Source organism: Spinacia oleracea, chromosome 1 (assembly GCF_020520425.1).
Source record: "Spinacia oleracea cultivar Varoflay chromosome 1, BTI_SOV_V1, whole genome shotgun sequence".
NCBI lineage: Eukaryota > Viridiplantae > Streptophyta > Magnoliopsida > Caryophyllales > Amaranthaceae > Spinacia > Spinacia oleracea.
The window spans coordinates 131,545,912-131,572,255 of NC_079487.1; the positions used below are offsets into that span (position 1 = coordinate 131,545,912).

At 35.9% G+C, this 26,344-nt stretch overlaps 2 protein-coding genes and 1 non-coding gene across 3 annotated transcripts; 2 read left to right on the top strand and 1 right to left on the bottom strand.

Annotated features, from left to right (window-relative positions):
* Positions 1-2,709: 2,709 nt before the first annotated feature.
* LOC110787223 (phosphoinositide phosphatase SAC2) lies at positions 2,710-11,495 on the bottom strand. The gene is made up of 15 exons (XM_021991807.2): positions 10,897-11,495; positions 9,548-9,752; positions 9,292-9,457; positions 8,456-8,678; positions 7,552-7,628; positions 7,162-7,349; positions 6,987-7,084; positions 6,751-6,884; positions 6,222-6,636; positions 5,226-5,347; positions 5,044-5,148; positions 4,360-4,548; positions 3,684-3,857; positions 3,412-3,478; positions 2,710-3,239 (listed from the first exon to the last, which is right to left on the bottom strand). Exons 1-15 carry the CDS (start codon positions 11,068-11,070, stop codon positions 3,159-3,161), a joined length of 2,418 nt encoding a protein of 805 aa, XP_021847499.1. The 5' UTR covers positions 11,071-11,495; the 3' UTR covers positions 2,710-3,158.
* A 7,056-nt stretch (positions 11,496-18,551) lies between these two features.
* On the top strand, positions 18,552-18,624 carry TRNAR-CCU (transfer RNA arginine (anticodon CCU)). The gene has a single exon. It is a non-coding gene; the product is annotated as a tRNA-Arg (tRNA).
* Positions 18,625-20,554: 1,930 nt separating this feature from the next.
* Positions 20,555-21,925, top strand: LOC110787152 (uncharacterized). The gene has a single exon (XM_021991723.2). The coding sequence runs from the start codon at positions 20,555-20,557 to the stop codon at positions 21,923-21,925; it is 1,371 nt and encodes a 456-aa protein (XP_021847415.2).
* The last annotated feature ends 4,419 nt before the right edge of the window (positions 21,926-26,344 follow it).

Genomic DNA, 26,344 nt, shown 5'->3' on the forward strand with positions numbered 1-26,344 from the left:
TTTATCTTATTGGGTGATCACTCCTCTATTTTCAGTTGAATAACAATTAGACACATTAAGTTGTGACATTACGAGTGTATTAAATGAAAGAGAGTAGAAAATAATAGCTGAGTTAGAGATTAAGTTTACGTAAACCACCTAGGCACCTAGCTAATTGTCAAGTGAAAATATGTCATGCCGATAATATTTGGTTTTGATGGATGAGGATGGTTGTGAACTTTTGATTCTTTTTCGATGATATGACAAAGAAGAATAGGAATCACTTGTACTCTTGTAGTTGAAGTGATAAATAGATCAATAGGTCTTGCGCGCACAAGGTGTACAATAAATTTATTGTACACCAAGATAACTTTAACCTAATTTTGATTAACTTTTATATTAGTAAAAAAAATTAATAGATAAATATTTTGAAAGGTTAAATGATTGATTTTATACATTATTGAAGAAATAAGTTTTACTAAAATGAAAAAATTTATTACTTAAAAATAGATAACTTTTACATATATAAGCTTAACTTTTAAGCATTTTGTGTTAACTTTTACTTCGGTGTACAATATTTATTGTACACCCATTGTAAATAAGAATTTGTGTAAATAGATTGATGGGAATGGGACTTATATGACTGAATAATATATTGTCTTACTTTTACCCCTTCCCCTTAGAACTCTTTGACTATTGTATGTCGATCATTATCCTTTTTACTATGTTTAGAAAATTTTCATGGTAGGAATAAAAAGATATCCGGAGATAATAAGTAAATGTCATAGCGTAAAAGGAGGTGATTGTGGTAAATAGTACTTATGTCCTATCAGATTGTATGACATTACTTAACTGTTAGACCGTGTCCCATATTATTTTTACCAATTTTCAACTATAAATAAAAATAAGATATAGTGCAACATAATAATCTATAATCTTTCATTCATAAATAAATAAATAAATAATAATAGTCTAAAATCTATGACGAAAATTTCAATTTCTACAATTCTATCCAACATTGATATGTCCAACTAGGCAACAAATCTATGACGAAAATTTCAATTTCTACAATTCTATCCAACATTGATATGTAGTTGTAATATGCTTTATATAATTTAATATTATTTTCTTCGTTTTACGTTAAAAAAAAAAAACTAGGCAACAAATATTCTCCACTTGGTTTAAGCCCGATCCACATTTCCACAGGGTCCTTGTTACTTCTTATAAAAGTTTCGTAAGTCTTTTTTAATTTGAGGAAACTTTCTTCGTGAAAAATAAAGAAACAAAAGATAAAAAAAAGTTGGAAATTGATGAAACTCACGCGTTTTGCCTTGTTGTTGAATCATGTATTAACAAAGAAAGCGTAGCTAAGTTTAGAATTAGATTAATGATGATAAGCTGAATTAGACAACTTAGTTAATTTTTTGATAAGTTGATGATTTGCCTGCCCATTCTGGTATTATATGTGGATTGTATCTATGGAATTAGTCCACAATATTATATTAAAAATGGTCCAATTATTTGCATTAAATTAGAAAATTAGCGCGATTATAATAAATAATTACTAAGAGTAATAATATAATACATGGTGGCAAACTGACAACCCCCTCCACCTCCACTCCCAATCAGTCACATCAAGAATTACAACACCAAATGATGTATTTGTACATCGGTAAAAGCTGAGGATCTGTGTATGTTAAGATTATATGACTCACAAGTTTGAGTCCACCATTCACTATTTGTAACTTGTATTGTCTCGTAACTTATGGCTCATTAACAACCAAAAAACATTACCAATTGCCTCTTGGTTCAGATTGAGGCTGAACTTGGTAGGGAGGACCCCGTGTTCGTTTTCCCGCAACAACAATTGGGAGGGGATTGAAACCTATCCACTCAGAACTCGCCCCAAATCTGGATTACCCTTGAGAGTGAACCGGGTGGTACACAAAAAAACACTTAGAACCACACATTTAGTCCTTGATCATTTTAAAGATGCAACACCTTACATTTAGGGTTTTAGATCCTCTAGAGTTCTAAAATAACTAGGTAGAGTTTGAGCATATCAACCATTGAATGAAAAATCAATGGTTCATATATTATCTTTCCAAAAGTTCCCCTATTTTTTCCCATCAATATGAGCCATTGATTTAAAAATGTATGGTTTAGATAAAACTCTATCTTGTAGAGTTTTATCAAAACTCTAGAGAATCCGGACTATTAACATTGGACTAAAACGGAAGGTTTATGGACATTTTAGATGATTAAGGAACTTTTGTGGTCGAAAATAATCTCGAATGCATAATTTTTTTCCAAATTATAAGACTACTTTAATTAACCACTTTCATAGTTTCATAGATTGAAGACCTTTTAGATTAAGAAATGCAAGTAGAGCTTTTGTTTGTAGAGCTTATTACCTTATAGTTGATTAATGAAGAAACAGGCTTCCCATGAACAGCGCAAGTTATATGAGTGCACCACTCAAGCTTCATAGAGCAGTATGAATGAATGATACAAACTTTCCCTTTAATAGTTCTTCGTATTAGTACGAGTGTAAATCATCCCTTTAATAGTTTTCGTACTAGTATCAGTGTAAAGATGTGAGAAAAGCTTTCTAAATGCAATACCACAAAAACTTATCTGCGCCAATCTGCTGATGAGAGCGACACTAAGAAAAACACAAGAGATACCAGAAAGTAAAGCTACTACAAATAACACAAATCATACCACTGATAAAGGAGTATGAGGAAGGACTGAATTTAAGGGGCGATAAAATATTCATCAATGATCAGAGATATATACAAAGTATATAAACTAACTAAACGGAATGAAACAGGCAAAAAAAGACCTAGAATAATGTCAAAAAGTAAACTGGTGCAACCCAGCAAAAATATGTTAAATCGGATATTTACAAGAATGAACCACTGCTGCATTTTTATTTATACCATCTAAATATCTTAATCTTAGTTTCAAGTTGGGAGATAACAAGACCTCCTTCCTGTAAAAGAATTAGCTGAATTAGGTGTCAATATCGACTCCTGATAGTTTCTTTGTTGTGCCATTAAATATAGTATTCCTTTTCATTCTGCCTGATACTTTTATTCTGTTTGCCCAACCCGTATCCTTCGGAGGGGTTGATTCAAAAATATGAGATAAAATCTGTGCAGTTTGTAGTACCAACACTAATAAGCTAAAGTTGATCCAAACTCGACCCACTGCTTAAAGCTGTCGGGAAAATCTGCAGCGTTAGATGGCATTCTCCCCTGTAGGTAACAGAATATTAGTTCATACAAATCCAGAAATAAGAAAACTTAAAACACACCGAGTACAAGTTAAGACACTACTCATTAACCAGAATATTAAAAAGGAGGCGTAGAATAGCGTCCTTTGAAAAGAAGAAGCTTAACCAAGGGTATAATGCAGAATAGGACTGACCTGTGATGAATTAGTTACAGTACTGCCACGCAGGGAACCACCAACTGGAGAATTTATAAGTGAAGATCTGTATGCACGTGGAAATCAGTATAAAAACAAACTATTGTTATGGTTGAGCTTTAATAATGTAGCGTTCTACATTAAGTTGATACATTTAGATTTTCTCCCTTTTGAGAAATATTGAGTAGTGAGTTAGTGACTTAAACAACACTATAACAACACCACATACTTTTGGAAATTAAAGTGCAAGGAAAGAAAGTCAAAGGACTTGCCTATCATATGGCTCCTCGTCACCACAGGAAGATGAAGAAATCCAGTCTATATCAACAATATCTGAACAATCTAACTCATGCCCATGTTCGATGTAACAACTACATGGACTTCTTAGATAATTGGTCTCTGGCATATCCGTGAAAAGTTGACGGGCTGGCATAGATGGGACGAGCCTAGAAATATGGAGCAAAAACACCAAGAGCAACAATATCATTTAGGAAACATAATCAGCCACCAGGTCAGATTGACAAGTAATTGAGAAGTCATCCATAACATATGTGTTAAAGACGTACAATTACATTGCACATCAAAGGGAAGAAGAGGACATGACAATTAAACAATAACATATCCGTGCACCTCAACTGAACCAGTGAGTACTGGTAGACATGGAAAAAATTCATTGTTCACGTTTTGTTCAACAAATCTGATGTATGATTTAAGAAACTATTTTAAGGAAAGCGTTGATATTCTTTAAGATAAATCCAGATATTTCTGCAACCCGATGGGCTTAAATTGTAATCCATTGCTTCATAGAGGAACTTATCATTCATGAAAGGAGGGATTTAAGTGATACTGAAACTATAGAAAGCAAGGGTAGAAAACAAACAGAATAACAGATACAGCTAGCCACAAAACCTTCAGATTGTTAGATATAAGAAAGAGTCATATATTTACCCTGTATAAGACACATTAGGGTTGCTGCTGTCACATGCTGAGATATCCGGTGACGAATCTGACATACCACTGCCGCTTTCTTTTACGTTAGGTAAAGTTTGGTGATAATTACTGACATCATCTGATGGTGAAGACGAAGAACTCTCATATATAAGAACTCCATCTGACATTGACCGTTGCAAAGATGACCTAAAAGCAACAGAAGTGTGAGTGGCCAAAACTGCCTTGACTATCATTATTCTATCAAATTATTTAACAAAGCTAAACCTTATGTCTTGACTATACTTTGCTTGATTGAGTATACACTTAGACTATGATATTTCACAATCTTTACGCCAATAATAGAGATTATCGACGTGAAGATCTCAGATAAATGACCATGCACTCTAAAGTCTAAACTAGACAATAAGCATAAATCTCTGAAATTAATAGGCAGTGCCGCAGTGGAGGGTAAATATTAAAAGAGTCCCTCATGAATTTGCGCATGATACTGTTAACCAGCATATGCAATTTTACTTTATCACAATTCATGGTCCCTGTACATGACTACACTGATTAAAGAAATTCGACTCTTTTATCACAGGACCCACATCTACATGTTTATATTGCAATAATAACTCATCAGACTGCTTTTAGAGCAAACCATTGTAATATCATAGCCAATTGGGATGCAAAAATCCATACCCAGGACTTGAAGAGGAGGTAAGCCTTCCAATAATAAAGTGCTGATATGAATCAAGATCCCATAATTCAGGTGTACTCACTTCTGGTTGAAAATGGCCCAAGAACCTGATGAAAAGTAGCTATATTACTATCGTACAAGTTAAAATAATAAAGACGTCAATATCAGCTCAGTGCCAACTTACAAATTTATGGCATCTTGCTTTTCAGGATCCATGTATGCATTGTTTAAGTAACGCTGTACGGTCCTCATAAATTCTTGGGATTGTGTGGCTGCTCTCCAGTGACCTTTACGATCCGCAAATATCTATTCATATCACGACACAACAAGAATACTGAATTTTAGACAATAATCTTGACATTATCTAAATGAAAGAAGTATAAGATGATGAAAACAGAAAAACACGAAATAAAGAAAGAGTATGTAATAGTTCAAACCCATTAAGATAATAAAATGCTTCATCAGTGAACTACTATACAAGCTAAATGATGCAAACTTTTCTCTGATCACTATCTTGACATTAACATAAAATTCAAAAAGATATAATGGACAAGAGCTGAATGCTGCTCATAGTAAGCAAAATGTTTTCTGCTTAAAATCCGAAAGCAACAAGATGCTAATTCAAGAATCAAGATAGAATTGCAAGCATGAACACTGAGGAATTTGCACAACATATTCAGTAAACCGCAAACATCACATCAACAGAAATACTATGATAGCTAGAATAGCTAGTTGTTGTATGTTGTGCTCTGTATTTATTTTAGGATCTTATTTATGTCGTTCCAAAATATTTCCAACAGTTCCCTTAATAGGAAGTTTTATATTTACAACAACCTTTTGGTTGATGAGTTTTCTCTCTCTCCAAAAGTTGGAATTCTTTCCTTTTACTTGCAGATACTTTGCCACCACCAGCCTCCTGATAACTCCTACTTTTCCCCTCTCTAACTCTCTCTTTATCATATAAGATGCAGAGAAAGTATAAAACAAATGAACTTCACGGACATCTTTCCAGAGTAAAGCTCCAATATTAAAGTATAAATAAAGTGTGAAAACACTACAATAACAAGTTTCTAGAAAGAAAATAGAAGTGTAAACCGAGTTTGCAGTAATACAGCCCCAGATCTGAAAACAAGCACTTTGTTTAATACTACAAGCAGAATAATAAAGTTCAGAAAACTACCTTATTGTGTGCCGCGGAGCCTCCATACTGCAGCGCAATTGTATCACCCATGGCCTCATAATGCCCCATTAACACCTTCGCCAAAGTATCATCAGGATCAATCATATGGGTGGGGTTGATACCAATTGCATGTAACTGATGACCTAGAGCAACCAACCCAAATGCATATTGCGCAGCATTTGTGCGGTCTAAACAATCAATGCAGTTAGTTCTCAACACTCCGTTTTGGAACCTTGGAGTCGAAGAAGAATATTCTATAATGTTACTTGTATCCTCGTGATCTGTAGCGGCATAGGAAAATCCAGATGACAACTCCGAATTCTTTAACGGAGACACTTGGCAACAAAAGAATCCAGTTCGATCCAACGCATTCTCAGCCACTTTACTTAGGAGCATCAATACCTTGTCACCTTTACTGAAAGATTGATATACTTTTGATCAACATTCTTACTCTTCAAATATAGCAATAAAATTCATATGAAGGTAAACACCTGAAATTTGAGAGGAAAAGAAAAATAAATCAACTTACATGCTATATAATCTTGTGAGATCCACTGTCCGAAACTTTAAGCGGTTATCCTTATCCAAACTTTTATTGATGGAAGCAACTGCCTTAACAAATTCTGTATGGAGTACAGATTCCCGAGGTTTCTTCTCCTTAGTCTGCAAGTAAATCACAATTACTTCAACCATCATCGTATACTATCATGGCTACACTTGACAAAAATATAACATTTTAACTAAAACAAAAAAGTAAAGGCGCACCTTAATGAGATTCAATATGACTATCGGATTACCATATCTATCTACAAGATTTTGAAAATGCCGTCGAGTTGCCTCATAATAGGGGTCGGCCTTTGACACTATGTCAATATACACAGGTTAATCAATATATAATGAAAAATAGACAAAATAAAAGATCAATATGGAATAAACATACATATAATGTCAGGTCTAAGAGTCAATCTTGAAGTCTCTTGAGACCAAAGAAGCGGAATTGATCCCCTAATTTGCACAACAGAACTGATTTTCGACACACATGTACTAGAGATCTCTTCATAGACAATTTGCTCCGTTTCCACATCATTAGCAGCTCGGCCTTTTTCATTTATACCTCGTTTCAAAAACCTGACAACAAAGTATAAATAACTCAATATTGATTAAAATTTGTTATCAATCCACTTGGTTATTTTATTATTAATTATCCTTGATTAGTGTTCAAGTTTTTCATAAGGACAATAAATGTATGGTTAAATGATGCCAAAACAAGTATATTTGGGAAAATTATGAATTTTTTTGTTAGCAGTTACTCCATAACAAACACGAGTACCTTGTTCCAGCATAGTGGCGTGATCTTCTTGCAATAAGGGTCAAATTGACAGTCCGTTCAAACCTTTGAAATTTAACCTGAAAATATTAAATGCAAAAGCACCATTTAACCATAAGAACCTTATTGTATTAGAAAAATTGACATGGGTTGTTCGCTTTAAAAGGTCTCGGCTTTTGATCAACTCAGGATGGTCCCAACTTTGAGGGGTATCATCTCAAAACGGTCCTCACCCATAATTAACTTGCTCAATTGGTTGATATAGCCATGTGAAGGTGAGCAGGGGGTTGAGTGATGAAAGAAATAAGTTTGGCAGGCCCGGGTTTTTGTGGCTATATCAACTGGTTGAGCAAGTTAAACTATGCACTAAGATCGTTTCGAGATGATAACCCTAAAAGTTTGGACCACTATGAGTTCATCAAAAGATAAGATGTTGTAAAGCAAATCACCATAGTATGGTTGATATCAAATTCTCATATTGTATTATATCAAGCAATGAGTGGGACATGATGAGAAAATCTTGTCAAAAACTGCAACAAGGGAAAAGAATAACAAGAGAACTAGCTGGAACGGAGTAATTTTCAACAACGATAAACAGGGATATAGAACAACTTCGTAACGTCTCCACTCTAGATTATTAGTTATTACTTAATTCTTCTGTTCTTAAAAAATTGCTCCATTTCTAAATTACACCATTCACCCGATCTGCAACTATTTTTTGTGATTTATACGAATGGTATACATAATCATGTGGGATCTTGTTAGATTCTTCTCAATATACCATATTTATTTGTTTGAGAACAAAGAGATCATTAACATATATCAATAAACAAGCATAGTAGCAACAATTATATATAAAGGAATCATGCGCAACATAATCAACTCAAAGATACCAAAATTGAAATACCTGTTTAAAGAAGCCATGTATTAATGCCACTGTCCATAGGCTATTACCGAGAAGAGTCCGAATTTTCCGAGTTAAAAATGAATTCCAGACAAACATTGTTTCATACGGGGCTGATTCTTTATCCTCATCACCTACATTCTTTTGAAGACTATGCATAATACGGTATGAGTAGCTGAAAAAGAAGTCCTTTGTAATGTCCACTGCGCATAAGAGCTTCTTGTATCTAATGAATTCATCAAGAAAGAAAAACGCATAACAGATGAATATGTGGAGCAACATAATATGAGGGTGAAAATGAAAAACAAAAAGAGAAAATAGAATGGATGACATTAAAAATATAACAACAGAAAATACAAATAAAATTAATGTGAATTTGGAAAAAAATGTCTCCTTGTAAACCTGGCAATACCTTGTCTCACTCTACAAGTTTTAATAAGATCTAAAAAGTCAAGAAACTTTGCCCTCTGCATGTTCTGGATAAATAACTTGCAGTCTACATAATGGTGCGATCAATAATACAATGCAAATGATATTACTATACACGGGTAATATAGTTTCAAATCATGAATCGACACACCAACTGAATAACCATCAAAGACTAACCAAGTGAAAATCGATGAACTTGAACTTCCATAAACTGTAAAAAAAATACACAATATATACCAGGAGACAAGACACTAATATATACCAGTAGACTGGACAATGTATCGGAAGAAATTGGGAAAGATAAAGGGAATAAAAAGGGACAAGAGCATGGTTCTGATAAACAGGTTGAATATGCGTCTCTTACAAGAATAAGGTACATTTTACATTTACATGCAGAATGGACAAAAGACCTTTTTTCACTCTTAGAATTAATTGCACCGGGTGGCATGGGAGAATGAGGGACTTTTATCATTTTGCTCTTTGACACAGCATATATTGCATGGCCGCAAATCATCCCCGCTTTTCTCCTCCCTGTTATAAGAATCATATAATATGGTCCCAAAAATTTCACGAATCCTGAATTTCCAGAGTAAAACAAAAAATAAACAAATCAGACATTGGTTCAAGAAAAATATCCTCAAAACACAAACCATGAAAAATACTCACCAACAATCCCATAAAACATTGTGACAAATTTCAGTCCACCAGCATATTTGTTTCCTTCATCTATCCGTTTTAGTATGGTCGAACACTCATGAGCGGAGTATATTGTCGGATCTTCAAAAACAACAAGATCAGTAGGTGCGCATCTATCAATCTTTAGTATTCTCCAGAACCTCTTACGTTTATCACTTCCGACTATGTAAAAGTTCTGCTCAACCAAAAAAAAAAAAAAACGCATAACCATGTAAAGATTGTGAAATAAGGTATCATCACTTGAAAAAAAATAGCCCCACCCCTCTAATCAGAGATAAGTATAAGTTTTTTCAGTTTAATTCATTCCAATCAGTGGCGGACCTTCACTATGTCTGGTGTTGGTCTGCATCCTGGCAATGTATTTTTACTTCCGGCCCCTAAACTTTCCCATACTATATTGCTTACTATTTTTTACTTTCCCCCCTACATGAGTTGTTCAAGATCCATCACTGATTCTAATTGTACTAAATATGTAACAACTGATGCATTCAATGAAACAAAATGCAAATAATCACTTAAAATTGCTACTAAATAATCTCTAAGCAAGTGTATTGCAATTACCATAAGCAGAATCAACAAGCAAACAGTATCAAAAGGTTCAGCTATAAAAGGTCATAAAAGTATTGAATAATCGCGAATTCTAGGATTAGACACGGGTATCCTATAAGGTGAATCCATCCCACATAGAAATAGAAAGCCTTCCTGCATATAGTCCCGTCATAAAACTGATCATTAAATCTGTAAAAGATCACTCCTCTTATACAGATTCATACACATGCTGGCAGGTCTAAGAACTCTACATGGAAAAAGCTTCACAGAATCGCAAGTTAGATTGCAAATTCAATACTTCCACTACAAAACTAAGAATGAAAAAGCAAATAAATCCGACTAAGCATAAAAGCATAACCACGTACGAGTAGCAGGCAACTAGGCATAGATTTGTACATGAACTGTGAACTACGAGTTTTGAATTTGCGAGCAAGGTCTTATACAACCGACAAAGGATCAAAACATGACTTGGATTCGAGCTCGCAAGTAATCATCCAACCAACAAAAGATCAAACCATGAAACCAACACATGATCAGACCACGACTTTTGACATTGGAGCTCATAGAAAACAATCATGCAACCAACAAACAATCAAACCACAACTTTTGAATTAGAGCTCGAAACAGATAATCATACAACCAACAAACAATAAACCATGACTTTATAATTCGAGCTCGAAGCAAGCAATCATAAACCAACAAACAATCAAACTGCGGTCATAACACTATATCGAATCAACAAATGATTGAAAGAAAGTCAAAATTAATACCGCGGGAGTTTCATAGAGTTTGAATTTGGTGAGACAATGTGGAGCAGGAGTCTTCAATTGCTGTTCATCAATCTTACTATTAGCGCCACCAATCAACACGTTATTATGGTGGTTCTTATTTTTCTTGCAATCATCGCCGCCGTTTCTGCTGGTATTGTTGGTTTCAGACCCCATAGCTGCTACTACCTTCCGAGTTCCGATCCCGAGCTAACGCAGCCCGGGTCAACTCAGTTAAGCATACAATTCAGAAACCAAACACAAAATCTCAAACACTTCTTCGTCGACTCACAATCAATTTACACGACAAATTAAACAATGTTCAAATCAAATCACAAATTAAAAAAACACAGATAAATTCTAACAAAAATTGAATTGAATTGAAGAAGCTATGTTAATGGAAGCTTCTAGAATTTTTTACAGGAGGGGAGAGAGGGAGGGGAGAGATCGGAGGAGCAGAGAAATTCAAAAAGAGGCTTTTGTGAGGAGAGAGAAAAACAAAGGCAATAGAACTATTGAAAGAGAAGAACAGATCATTGGAGAGAGAAGACAGACAGGAGAGAGAAAATGAGTTAGAGAAAATGAGTTAGAGAAAACTACGGCGACTACTATTGAGACTACGTGTACCACATAATTATGCCAAACTCCGGCATAATAGCAAACAAAATATTTATCACATACTTTTCGTATTTTTTTATTTTAATTTTTTTCATAACAATTCTAATAAACATGCCAAAATATATTATGAACAAATTGTTTATTTTTACTTTAGATATGGTCTAAAATAAATTTAGTGTAGACCAGGTGCATTTAAGAATTGGTGAAAAATATTACGGAGTACTTGGTTCATGTTCGGTAGATTAACGGTAATGATAGTGGTGTATAAGGTCAGGGTAGCTAGGCGAGTAGGCGGGTAGCAGTGGGAGTAGCGATAGTGCTCAATAGTACCAGGATAACATTTAGTTGTCAAAATAGAGGATTACTAGTGTGAGTGATGCTTGATATGTAATATACAATAAAAGTTATATACGGAATATTGTTTAAAACTTTATTATAAATTTATCAATCGTTGTTCCCGCCACCTTTGAACGCTGTTATTTTTAACGTTAGACAAAAACTACTCAACCGCTACCTCTAACGCTAATTGCTACTGAAGAACCGCTGCTTTGTCAAAAACGATACCCGCTACCTCAAATACTAACGCCGAAAACGGTCTTACAATTGTGCTTCCCTCCAGAAATTACTGTTATTACAGACACAAGAGACCCCTACACCGTTGCATCATTTTTGGAGTAGTATCTTTCTGAAATATTCTAATATGGATTAAACGTATTAAACAAATAGGTTAAGTTTCGTGAACGTAGAATATTCTAAAATTATATTTGTCATTTTTTTATATAAATATTTGATTTAATAATCCCCCTAATGCTAGTATATCATTAATAAATCATGAACATACTCATTTGATAATCTACTATGCAATTTCCGTCCTACTGTATATTAAACATACTACATTAATTTGACGAAAATATTCAATATGCTTGCTTGATATGCTAATTTGATGAAAATATTTAGTAACATACGTAGTAGTTTTCATAATTAATATACCGATTTGGTATCTACTGTTGCAATAACTATAAGCCAATATTTTTATAATATTTTCAAAATATAGTATTATAGTTTTATTATTAAAGTACTTTTAAAAAATTATTATGTGGGTTGTCTAACTATAAACGGATACTTTTTACATACATAAACCGGTTAATAAAAAAAATTAAAATTAAAAGTGCAGATACTTTTTTATGGAATTTTTTTTTGGTGAGAAATTTTGCACTCAAAAATGGCTTGTGCCATTGTCTGTTTTATAGAAAGGTACTCCGTAATCCGTATAGAGACACTTCCTACGTTTTCTAAATAAAATTGCATACTTTATCTCTTGCCATTATTCACATAATCCATTTTATATAGGATTATTTATTTAAAATATATAATTGTGAGATATTATTGGATTCAATTCAATAGATATGGACGTAGTTTTCAAATAAAAATTTCTATTTTTTGTTTATCGGTAATTAACAAATCAAAAGGTCTTGCGTGTACAAGGTGTATAATAAATTTATTGTACACCAAGATAACTTTTCCCATATTTTCGTAACTTTAACCTAGTTTTGATTAACTTTTATATTAGTAAAAAAAAGTTGATAGAAATGATTAAATGATTAATTTTATACATTATTAGTGGTTTTGAAGAAATATGTTTTTACTGAAATGAAAAAATTTATCACTAAAAAATAGATAACTTTTACATATATAGGCTTAACTTTTAAACATTTTGAATTAACTTTTACTACGGTATAGGAGTACAATATTTATTGTACATCCTTTATAAATAAGAATTTGTGTTAACGAATGGTCAAAGTTTTGGGTCAGAAAACTGAATTAAAAATCAAAATGTGCAAATTTAGATAGTAACATAAATGGTGCAATACAAAGTACTTATTATTCTCTAACAGTCTCGTAGATTTGTGAAATATTCAAATACTCTAACAAGTTAGAGATTAATTAGGAGTGTTTTTTTTTTGTTGAATCAGAATGTTTAAAAATGAGGTAGTTTTAGATCTTAGGGATAAATTTGGTATGATTATGTTTATGGTGTGAAAATTAAGGGGATAAATAAATAAATTAGTGATTGGGTATATGGAGTGTAGAGATTGATTGAAATAGTACTGCGACTGACGGAGGAATTGGATGTGAACGCGTGGATTGAAATGGTGTTTTGCTTAGGTCATCATGCCGACGATTTTATTGTAAAAAAATATAATACGACACGTTTTGACTTCTTCCTATTTCATTGGAAGGGTATATGACGTAGTTATGCTTAGATTTTACGTAGTATTTTTTTTTTGTTCTTGTGTCGTAAATAGTGCGTTTAAGGTACGATCTAAGCTGTAAAAAAAAAAAAAAAAAAAAAACAAATATGGTCTAGCTAGCACGTTTAACAAACTTCTTGCTTTGGTGTTTAGAAGAGGGAAGTTAAAAAAAAAAAAAAAAAAAAAAAAAATATGTTGAGATGTGAGTAAGAAAGAAAGAGAGAGAATGAAACCAAAGAAAAATTGGTGGCTTAGTGGTTGAATTCATAGGCTAATATCCACGCTACCTTCTTGTACTCCTTGGTTTGGCTCTTTTTTTTTTTTTTTTTGTTTGTAAAATCTCAAAGGATTAGAGCAATATCAGCTATTGAATTTTGTTGACATGACATATGACTCACTTGGCCTTAATATCAGACATATCAATTTGAAGCATTGAAGTGGGTTTAGTCTTAACAAAGTCTTAAATCGAGTCTTGAAAAACTAAGACTCAATATGTGAGTTAAATAAATAAATAAATAATTAAATGTTATATTATTTGGGATGCTTTAAATGAGTTTGAGGGGTGAAGACCTAAATTAGAATGAGTCTTAAGAAGTCTTAACAAAATTTAATTAATTAAATATTAGTGGAAAGCTGACATGGCATATGAGAAAAATCTTAAGATAAGACATCCTTGATGTTGCTCTTAGGTTTTATTTTTCCTTCTTTTAGTTGATTTCCTTGTGTAGGTATTAACTAGCTCTCTTTCCTAATATAAATAATACTTCCTCCGTTTTTTAATACTCGCAACGTTCGTTAGTTTCACGCATGTCAATGCACAACTTTAATCATTTATATCTTAAATTTTCTTTATGCAAAAATTATAAAAAGTTGATATTTTGAAAATACACATTGAAACGAATCTAACAAGATCCCACATGAATATGTTTTATCTTATATAAAAAACACTAAGAATAGTCAAAGTAGATTATATGAATAGTGGCAAAAGTTCAGACGTTGCGAGTATTAAAAAAGGGTGGAAGTAATAATTGTAACGGCAAATTACACTTACCGCACCTTCGCACCCAGTAATGTTATTGATGTAAGCAATTCGGAAAAAGATATTTGGGTTTTTACTATACTATCGATATCAATTGACTGTCGAGTATTTTTTTTAAAGATATTGAACCCTTAACATAAAATTTCTAGCACCGCCACTGGTTCATGAACACCTAATGGAAAATCAATCTCTTGTAAGGAGAGTTTGACATGTTGCATATTTTTTTATTTTTGAAAGGAAAATTAATTCATTAATAAAGATTCATACGACATCTACAAGAGAAATATATCTCTAACAAGTACATGAGAAGTTGAATTAAATAAAGGTTTCCTTCATCAAAACTACGGTCGTTGAATGAATCTTGCACTGTAGAACGTCTCCCGTATATAACGCTGGAACATGCAGCCTTTTCAGAGAGAGGGTCTAACGATTTGTTGTAGTCGCAAGGATGATTTCCACTTGGTTCATCTGAATGTACTTGAAAAATTGATATTTGTTGCAATCCCGCATAAAAATTTACCAACGAACTAATTCTACTTCAATCCATTGAACGACAAACCAAACATACTAATACTAACTCCCCCATAGGGAGACTAACGAACAAGAACGAACGACATGTTGCATATGGGGGACTAAAATATTGATTATATTTTTTTTAATTGCAAAATGATTTCAATGACCTAAATTTGTTATGTTATATAAATATAGATGGATATGGATGATTTAAGAGAGAGGTGATATTTTTGGTGTTTGATAAATGTTGTTAAATGTTGTTAGTGTTGAGTTTGGTGTTGGGGAGATAGTAAAGGTAAAATATTATATTTTATTAGGTTGAATACCAAAATATTGGTGTTTGATAAGGAGTATTTAGCATGGAGTTATAAGTTTTTATTTTCCTTTTTTCGAAAATGATAAGGGTCGCAACTTGCGACTTTCAAGCCGTTTCACAATGATGAACTCTCATAGGTAAACCTTAGAGTTGCATAAATCATTTTTGATATTTAATACCGTACAACATAAAATTTAGATTAGTTATTTACATTATTGTCTACTTTTTTTTAGGGAATTATTGTTTACTCCAATATTAATTCGTACAATGTTTATTTGATTTTGATTAACTTTTATTTAGCTTATTGCCCTGTTCGGAAAAATTAGCGACATCCGGTAGCGTTTACTGTTGAGTAGCGGGTAACAGTTAATATTAGAGGGTAACAGTTAGTTGTCAAAGTAGCGGGTAACTAGTATGATTGTTTGATAAAAATAGCGGTTGAGATTGTAAAATAAAATAAAAGCTATATATATTGTTTAAAACTTTATTATAATTTTGTCAAACGCTACCCGCTACTTTCAAACGCCACTCTTTTTAATATTTGTCAAAAGCTATCCAACCGCTATCTCTACCTCTAATCGCTACGGCGCTACCTCACCCACTACTACACTAAACACTTACAAATTTACAAAACAATTGAGGTTGGCATGAGTAGTTAAGGCGCTCTTGCTCCTTAACCAAGGTCTCAGGTTCGAGCCTTGGGTATGAAAAAAATCTCAACTAGGAGGGATGCTACCCATCGAGCTACCCATACATTCAATAGGTCAAACCGCTACCCGCTACCTCAAACGCTACCGCTGAACACGCCCATATAAAAAAGAAAATAAGTATGGGGATTTTGATGAGGACGTTTTAAAAACAAATCTAAGTTCTTTTTTAGAAGAAAGTCAAGTCCAGCTAATTGTTACTCTTTCCGTTATTTTTATTGGGAAATATAAATTACAAATGAGGTAGAGAGATTCAAACTTGAGACATATTATACACAAACTTTAATTTTAATCACTAGATCAAAACATATCGCTAAGTAACGAGTTAAGATTCAAATTGTGCATTCTGTTAGAGTATAGAATAAGTGAGAGTAAAGTTGTGTTACTTTTGGAAACAATGAAATGAGCTAAAAAGAGGTAAACAAGTGGATTTACGTGATAGAGAGAGTCCAGGTGTTAATTTTGATATTCCGGCCGGTTGGTAGTGCGTGATTCTCGTGTGGACTAATTGCTTTCATTCACTCAAGTTGATGTCACTAATTCACTACTTTGTTTGTTGTGGACCTATTTGCAATACTCCTTGCAACATACGGAGCAAAGTATGCATTTCACTCATTATTAGTCATTACACATTACTTAGTTATACTTATAATAATGAAATCAATTATAAAATACAGTGTTTATGTGGGCATGTGATTTTATACAAGTATTATATTTTATGTTATTAAATTAATTTTGAAAATTTTTGTAAGACGGAAAAATTAAAGTAAGAAGAACAAAAAGAGACGGAATGAGTATATGAATTTGAATCATTCATTGTCTATTCGTTACGAGTAAGACATTGTTGTAAGTACAATTAAACGAGTGTTAGCAGTAGATCCAAGCAAATTGTTTAATACAGTAATATAAACTAAAAATAATACTTATGATGGTACCAAATTAGACATATGTTTGGTACAAAACGATAACGTATGTGATGATAGAAATTTCGGGACGCACGCGAAAGTTTTGACGGGCTCAATTATATAACAAATTTGCACTTTTATCATTGATTACATTAATAAGAATTATACAACACTATTTTCTTTGGTATAACACATGTTTCTACCCCTCATATTTTGTGGGAGCTATCTTGATTGACTCACCTCTCAACTTATTCATACAACATATTTATAGTTGGTGTATCCTAGTTTCAGATTTTTCTACACTTGTCATTTATCTAGATATTTCTTACTAGATACTAAGTATTTCTTAGGATAATTCTAGACATTTCCTAAGGTTATTCTAGATTATAATTTACAATCCTATATTTCTAAATTATTCTACATTAATACATTTCACTACTAGATCATTTTATCTAGATTTTTGTAGATTAAATTTCAACATGTGATTTATTGAAGTTCACACTATACCCATTTTAGAATAAGAACTGAAAGGGCAAAGGGAGCAATAATAGAAGTTGGCAGGTACCAGTCAGCTTACAACTCTTGCTAATAAAAGGAACGAGGAATATTTCAAATGGGAAAGATACATTCTTGTATCCACTACTATTCATTTGAAGTTTAACGTCTACCCGATTTTACTTTATTTATTTTAACGATGTACCCGCAAAGTAGCAAAATACTAGAAAAATCTTAAAATAGGATCATGTTTAGTTCGGCTGATTTTTACCGATTTAAATTGATTTTAGTTGATTGCAACTCATTTTACTTACAAGATCTTAGAGCGATTTCCTTCAATATTGCATAAAAATCCAAAATTCCCTAAATACGTTACTTTCTAAGTTATTTCTCACCATACCGTCCACGTAAGCAAGGGAGAAAGAGAAGTATTTTTTTTTTTTTTTTTTTTTCCGGTTCAGCATTGAACCGCCATATGAGATAGCGGTTTCGTTTTAAAGCAAACCGCCATCTCAAATGGTGGTTCAATGTTATAAACCGCTATCTGAGATAGCGGTTTGCTTTAAAACAAAACCGCTATCTCAGATGGCGGTTTGCTTAGTTGTAAATTATTTTTCAACATGAATTACAGTTTAAATAGAAATATAACTTAGAAGTAACCTCTTGTGACATCAATTGCGTATGTAGATCAGTGGGGGATAGAGCGTTGTTTCTAAGCAGAAGGTCGTGGGTTCGACCCCTACTTGATGCGTTTATTTCATTTTTACCATTTCTTAATATAAATTATAAACATTACCAAATTTAATAACATCAGCGTCTGTAGCTCAGTGGATAGAGCGTCTGTTTCCTAAGCAGAAGGTCGTAGGTTCGACCCCTACCTGACGCGCATTTTGGGAATTTGACGTTACAAATTAAGTAACTTTTAAAGTTGAAATGAGCAGACGTAAATGGTGTTACAATAATATATCGAGAGATAAGAGGAATTTTGTAAGTTAGGTGTTCTTTGAATTTTTTTTAGTAAATTTTAAGGGTTATTGAAGAACAATTTTTTAGAGATGGATAGAATATAGGGTAATTCATTGTAAGATGATGGTCTCATTCTCTTTGGAGATTTGTTGAAATTTAAATCTTATATACACTTGAATATCCAAGAGTTTTTTTTTTTTTTTTTGCTCATTGGAACATATTTTCATTCATTTAATTTCTTTTCCTAAATGATCGAGCAAAAAGAAAAAGAACCCTAACTAAAAATATAAAATGTATCCAATTTTAGCATTTGTATACATAATAGAGATTCTTGAAGTTTGCTTGAAAAAGTAAAATAAATACTCCCTCTGTCCCTGTTAGGAATAGTACGAGATAACAATCTAGACAAAACACACACAATATAAATAACGTGGTATACCCACGTCCCAACTTGTATTATTAATCAAAACCGTCATTAATAATATAATCAATCAACCTCACAGGTGTTTCTCTCAAACTATGCTCAAGCTCAGGATCTCAAGCATGTCAATCATAGGAATACAGTAACAACCCTAGCCTTTCTAGAATATTACAATTTAGGAGAAACCAATATACTAACAAATCTATCCTTAAAATACAACTCGTAAAATAGGAATACAATAACATAATATATCTCCTAAATAAATATCTAGTAATATACCATAACTGAAACTCATTGCCATATTGAGTTTATTATTAACAGTCCCTTAATACTCAAATCGGTGCGGAGTTTAAGATATTTGAATTGACTCATTAATTTAATGGGTGTTAGTTGATAGTAAGGTATTTTTTAATATAGTTGATGAGAAATGTGTAAGGCGTGGGAAGTGGGAGGGCGGAGAGGCCAATATCTGATATGTATTTCAAGATACATGTCACTCATTAAACGACAAAATAGAGATAGGACAAAAATTAAAGCAAGTGCCATTTTTCAAGGAACATATGTCATTTTGGAAAAATAGATATCATTTTTCAAAAATCGATCCCATTTTCAATAAAAATTGATTTTGTCCTTTAGCGTTTATCTTATCTCAATTTTGTCGTTTAGTGGGTGATATGTATTTTCAAAATACATATCAGATATTGATTTATACTTCCTCGGAAAGTGGTGAGTGAGGGGTGTGGATTTTTAAATGATTTTTTGTAGGGAGTAGGAGTGTAGGTGGGGTAGTAGGTAAGTGTGAGAAATAATATAATATTGGTAATGATTTTCATTTATAGAAACGGTATAAGTATTAAGGGACGACCCGAAAGAAAAGCGGTGCGAGTATTAAGGGACGGGGGAATATTTCGCACTTTTTTAATAGGGAAAATACTACGGAGTACATACTTCAGTATTCCGTATAAGAAAATATAAAAAAAAATATAAAAGTCAATATAATTTGTGATGATCTCAAGTTGGGTACGAATATGCTAATATTCTTTGCATTTATAAATTCTTATTGCCTTCTACTAAGAGAAGACTGAAGACAGTTGCCAAAAATCAATAAGAACAATTTGCTCTGCGACCGGCGACCTTTTCTCAAATAATATCAACAGATCCAATATTCATATAATTGAGGTTGTGGAATCTCTGAAATAAAATATTTTTATAATTTGGAGTATAAGACTACAAGTTTAGTCTTAATTAATTATATTTCCTGGAAAAGTTAGGTAAACTGGTAATTAAAACTTTTCTTAACAAGGTACAATAGATAGCATAGAAAAAACCTCCCTTGAAAAAAAGGATTTTGCTCTCTACGTGCGATAGAAAAAACCCTACCCAACCGCTGGTTGTGAGTCTTATCTCCGACGAATCCCCGCCGTGAGATATGGCCGAGGAAATAACGAATCGACGCTCTACGCTGAGGCTGGATAATGATGAGGACGAAGTCATTGATCTAAGAACCGTAGCATCGGATAATTCAAAGGATAACTTTGACCTATTATTGATCGGGAAATTAGTCTCTGATAGACCTTTTAATGTAGAGGCATTTAGAAGGACAATGATGAATGTTTGGTCCCCTGAGCATGGTCTTGTGATTAGGGTTCTCGGCCCTTACTTATTCGGTTTTCAGTTTTTTCATTGGAGGGATAAGGAGAAGGTGTTTCATGGGCGGCCGTGGTGCTGGGATAATAAACTGATTCTCATGAAGGAGGTCGAGGAAAACGAGCAGCCGGATCAGATTGTGCTATCGACTTCCCCTTTCTGGGTTCACGTTAAGAACCTTCCATTCAGTCGCCGGTCCGATTCGGACGTGGCGGCCACCGTAGCAGGGGTGGGCGAAGTGATGGAGATTGAATCGGATGTGCTTGGCTTAGAGCGTTTCCGTAGAGTGCGAATTATGGTGGATATCACAAAACCATTACGTAGGTTGAAAAGGTTGATTGACAAAGGAGGGCGTGAAGTGAAAGTTGAATTCGCGTATGAACGACTACCATTCATTTGCTTTGCCTGTGGTATCCTTGGTCATTCAGAACGGGATTGCTCTAGAGTTTCGGAAGAGGAGAAGCGCAAGGAGTTAGGCTGGGGGTTGTTCCTTCGAGCCTCACCTTGTAAAGGTAGGGGAAAGTATGTGAAGGAGATGGAAGCTATTACCTCAGGAAGGGAGGTGTTGTTTGTTACCAAAGAAAAAAATGAAAAAGGTAGGTGTGGTGTGGGGGCGAGACGTGAGCTGTTCGTGGATGGGAAGCAAACTGGGCGACCTCTACTGGGGGTTGAAGAAGGTAAGGTGGGCAAGAAGCTGGTGGAGGGGGAAAAAAGGGTAGAGCAACAGGTTGAGGAGGTGATCAGGTGTGTCGTGCAGGGACATGAGAGTGAGGGGAAGGAGGTGACGGAACTGCCAGTTATGAGCAATGAGGTTGAGAAGGTAGGGAGTGAAGTGGCAGGGAAGGATCATGTGGCTGCCCCAGTGATCCTATTCTCGATGGGTGCGGGGGGAGAAAAATCTCACGGAGGAGGTAAAAGCTGGAAAAGATTCAATAGACAGAAAAGTGCGGTAAAGAGAAGTGAAAAGGAGGAGCTGGTGGGTGCGGAGAAGGGTCAGGAAGGGGTGCTGAGTGTGGGGGAAAAAAGAGATAGACATGGAGACAGTGGAATGGTGGATGTGGAGAGTTCGGGGAAAATAGTTACGGTGAGTAACTCTATAACTGGATTGCGAATGGCGGTGGCTGTCGATGGGCAGTCCCGCCCAGCTCAATGAGTGTATTGAGCCTCAACTGCAGAGGGTTGGGCAATCCCAATGCAGTTGATGGTCTCCGAGACCTAATTCGGAGGGAGGCCCCGTCTTTGGTGTTCTTGTCAGAGACGAAGCTGAGTAGTGTGGAATTTGGACGGATTAAGTGTAGGCTGGGTGACTTTGAAGGTTTAGCGGTAGATTCGATGGGTAGGTCGGGGGGAGTGGCATTGTTGTGGAAGAAAGAGATTGAGGTGGAGCTTCGTACTATGTTGGTTCATCACATCGACGTACTCATAAAGGGAGGATTGGGAGACGATCAATGGAGATTAACATGTTTCTATGGGTGGCCGGAGGTCCATAATAGACATCTCTCGTGGAAATTGTTATCGGAGTTAGCAACCCAAACTCAACTCCCTTGGGTGTGCTTAGGTGATTTTAACGAAATTTTGTACTTGTCTGAGAAGCTTGGAGGAAATGATAGAGCTGATTGGCAGATGTCAAACTTTCGGGAGTGCGTGGACTTGTGTGGCTTCCGTGATGTCCCGTTCTCGGGGTATGAATATACATACGATAACGGAAGGGAGGAGGACAATAATGTGCAATGTCGGCTTGATAGAGCTTTAGTGACTGATGAGTGGTTTGGTTGCTTCCCGTCGGCCCATCTCTTACACCTAGACCGTGAATGGTCGGATCACGCTCCGATTAAACTTAACTTGTGTAAGGGGAGGAGTCATTCGGAGTTGGGAGACAAACCTCTTAGGTTTGAGCAAATTTGGACAAATGATGATGAGTGTGAAGGAGTGATAGGAGGTGCGTGGATAGGTGGGGCGACGCTGGAGTCAAAGATTGGCATGTGTGCGGAAAATCTGAAGAGCTGGAGTGACGACAAGTTTGGGGCAGTGTTTCGTGAGCTAAAGCGGAAAAGAAAAAAGTTGAAAAATTTAAACAAGGGAGGGCTTACGTCAAGCCAGCTGGAGCGACGTCGTACATTGATCAATGATATTGCCGGTCTCGTACAGCATGAAGAGGTGTACTGGAAGCAGAGATCGAGGGTCCTGTGGTTGTCAGAAGGGGATAAAAACATCAAATTTTTCCATCAGAGAGCTTCTGGAAGAAAACGGAGAAACACTATTAGTTATCTCATGGATGACCAGGAGGTGGTCCATTCGGGGGACGAGGCGTGTGGTAAGGTAGCAGTGGATTATTTCCGGCAGATGTTTGAGACGTCAAACCCGCCTTTGGTGGAGCGGGCCCTGGCAGAGCTTGAGCCTAGGGTTACGGAGGCGATGAACCATGGCTTGCGGGCTACTTATTCGGCAGATGAAGTGCAGGTCGTGTTGAGTCAAATGCATCCAATTAAGGCCCCCGGGCCGGACGGTATGTGCCCATTATTTTTTCAATCATACTGGCATATAGTTGGTCCATCGGTCACTAACACGGTTCTAGGTATATTGAATGGGGGATCAATGCCGAGTTATCTCAATAAAACTTACATTGCCCTTATTCCAAAAAAGAGCGGTGCTAATAGAATGGGTGATTTTAGACCGATCTCTTTATGCAATGTAGTCTATAAGCTGGTATCTAAAGTGTTAGCGAACAAATTAAAAGTATTCCTGGATAGCATTATCTCGGTCAACCAAAGTGCCTTTACTCCGGAGCGGTTAATCACCGACAATATCTTGGTTGCTTTTGAGGTGTTCCATTATATGAAAAATCTAAATAAGGCCGAAGGGTTCATGGCTATGAAGCTGGATATGTCAAAGGCGTACGATAGGATTGAGTGGTGTTTTTTGGAAGCTATCCTTGAGAAGTTGGGGTTTGATGCTTTATGGAGAAGGAACGTGATGGACTGTGTGACCACGGTCACTTTCTATGTGCTTGTGAATGGGCGTCCCACCGAAGAGTTTTCTCCAAGGCGCGGGATCCGACAGGGAGACCCGATATCCCCGTACCTATTTATTTATGTGCGGAGGTTTTATCTCACCTAATTAGAAAAGCAGAAGAGCGTAATGCCATACATGGGGTACGAATTGTGCCGACAGCCCCCTCTATCTCACATTTATTGTTTGCAGATGACTGTATTATTTTCTCAAAAGCTGTGATACAGGAAGCAGATACTATTCAGGAGGCACTTGATCTTTACGAGTTGTCGTCAGGCCAGAAGGTCAACTTTGACAAGACGACAATTTCCTTTAGTAAAGGAGTACCGAACGGGGTACGTAGTGAGCTTTCGAACATGTTGGGTGTTCGTATGGTGGACGTGCACGATCGTTACCTTGGCTTACCTACTACGGTGGGGAGATCGAAGAAGGTAATTACTAAAGGGGTGAAGGAAAAACTGTGGAAGAAGTTACAAGGGTGGAAGGGGATGGTGCTATCTAAGGCGGGTAGGGAGGTCATGATAAAGGCGGTGGCCCAATCTCTCCCTACTTATGCGATGAGTGTTTTCAAGTTTCTATCCTCTTTTTGTGACGAGATTCGATCCATGGTGTCTCAGTTTTGGTGGGGTCAGAAACAAGGTGAGAGGAGGGTTCATTGGGTCGCTTGGAGGAAAATGTGTCTGTCGAAGGAGGATGGTGGGCTGGGATTTAGGGACTTTAAATTGTTTAATTGGTCTTTGCTGGGGAAGCAAGCGTGGAGGTTGATGACAAATCGGGGTAGTTTACTGGAGCAAGTTTTGCGGGCTCGCTATTACCCGGGCTCGTGCTTCTTAGAGGCCGAACGGGGCAGCTCACCCAGCTATACTTGGCGAGGACTGTGGGAAGCCAAATGGGTGGTGAGAAGGGGCATGAGATGGAGGGTGGGTAATGGAGAGTCGGTGAAGGTATGGAAGGACCCCTGGATTCCTGGCACCCAATCTAGGAGGATTATCTCGCCTAGAGGTACTGCTGTTGGGGATATCACAGTCAGTTCGCTAATAGACCCTATTACCAGAGTTTGGAATCGAAGCCTTGTGGAGCAATTATTCTTACCGTTCGAACAGGAAAGGGTGCTGAGTATACCTTTGAGTGTGCGGATGCGGAGGACCGTGTTTGCTGGGAGTTGGAAAGTGATGGAAAGTACTCGGTGAGGTCGGCATATCGAGCTTTGTTTATGGATGACTGGCGCAGGATGGAAGTGAGCTCGTCCAACCCCAGCTCCTTGTGGAAACAAATCTGGAAGCTGAATGTCTTGCCTCGGGTTAAGGTGTTCGCGTGGAGGGCATGCCATGAGGCCCTTCCTACGCGCAAGGGTCTGAGTAAGCGTGTGGCAGGCTATGATGCGGTGTGTGGAGTTTGTCATTGTGAGGATGAATCTGTTATCCACGCTGTTCGAGAGTGTAAGTTAGCAAGGGCTATCTGTTGTGAATCAAGATTTGAGCATATGCTGTCGTGGCAATGTTGCTCTCTAGTCGATTGGTGGGATAGGGGGTTTAAGGAGTTAGACTCGGAAGGGATGGAGGAGTTTATTACCCTCTGTTGGGCTGTTTGGGGAGCGCGAAACAAGGCTGTAATGGAAGGGCTTACAAGTGACCCGACTAGTACAGTAAAGTATGCAACGACTGTGTGCAACGAGCTAAGACAAGAAGGAGTAAAGGGGAGCAGGGGTTCGAGTGGTGGGGGAGCTGAGTGGGCGGTGGAATGGTCGAAGCCGGAAGAAGGTTGGTACAAGGTAAACGTTGATGCAGGGCTGTTGGGAGAGGTTGGCTCGGGTATGGGGGCAGTAATTCGGGACGACGAGGGTGGTGTAGTAAGTTGTGCTGTGAGACAAGGGTGTGAGAAATGGGCAACGAACGTGGCGGAGGCCAAGGCTGTCTTATTTGGTATGGAATTATGCGCTGAGTTGGGTATGCAAAGAGTAGTAGTGGAGAGCGATTGTTTGGGTGTAATCCAGGCTCTTCGTAGGGAAGCGAGTGGCTGCAGTGAGTTTTGGTTAGTGGTAGAAGATATCATGGCATTTTGTTCGAATTTTTTAAATGTTGTTTGGTCTTTCGTAAAACGTAGTGGTAATAAAGTAGCTCACGATCTAGCCCATCTACAACCATGGAACTTTGGGACTAGAAAGTGGGATGCTGAGTTTCCTTGTAGTGTTTTAAACATTGCTGCAGCTGATATAATGAACTAATCGCCCCTTTGGGTTTTCTCAAAAAAAAATAAAAATAAATTATATTTCCTGGATTTAATAATTATACTACTCTACTTTCCCTTGAGCGATCATTCCAAACATGATTCTAGTTTTTGCCATTGGTAATTCATTGTCTATCAATGAGGTTTTAATCTAGTGATAAATATCGAAGGTTTATATAAGCGAAAATGATAAAGGTCGCAACATGCGACCTTTAAGCCGTGTCACAATGATGACATGACATGCTTATGTGTCATGATTTAAATTGGAAACTAAAATATTTAACTTATATGATCTATTATACATGTTAAAAAAAGGTAGGAAAATCTTAATATTCTA

Excerpts from the sequence above, each read along its gene's own strand:
- LOC110787223 (XM_021991807.2), bottom strand. The coding sequence starts at position 11,070 with ATGGGGTCTGAAACCAACAATACCAGCAGAAACGGCGGCGATGATTGC. Across the intron at positions 7,629-8,455 it reads TACATGGCTTCTTTAAACAG|GTTAAATTTCAAAGGTTTGA; the intron begins GTATTTCAATTT and ends TAATATTTTCAG. Across the intron at positions 3,479-3,683 it reads GACGAGGAGCCATATGATAG|ATCTTCACTTATAAATTCTC; the intron begins GCAAGTCCTTTG and ends ACGTGCATACAG.
- LOC110787152 (XM_021991723.2), top strand. The coding sequence starts at position 20,555 with ATGGCCGAGGAAATAACGAATCGACGCTCTACGCTGAGGCTGGATAAT.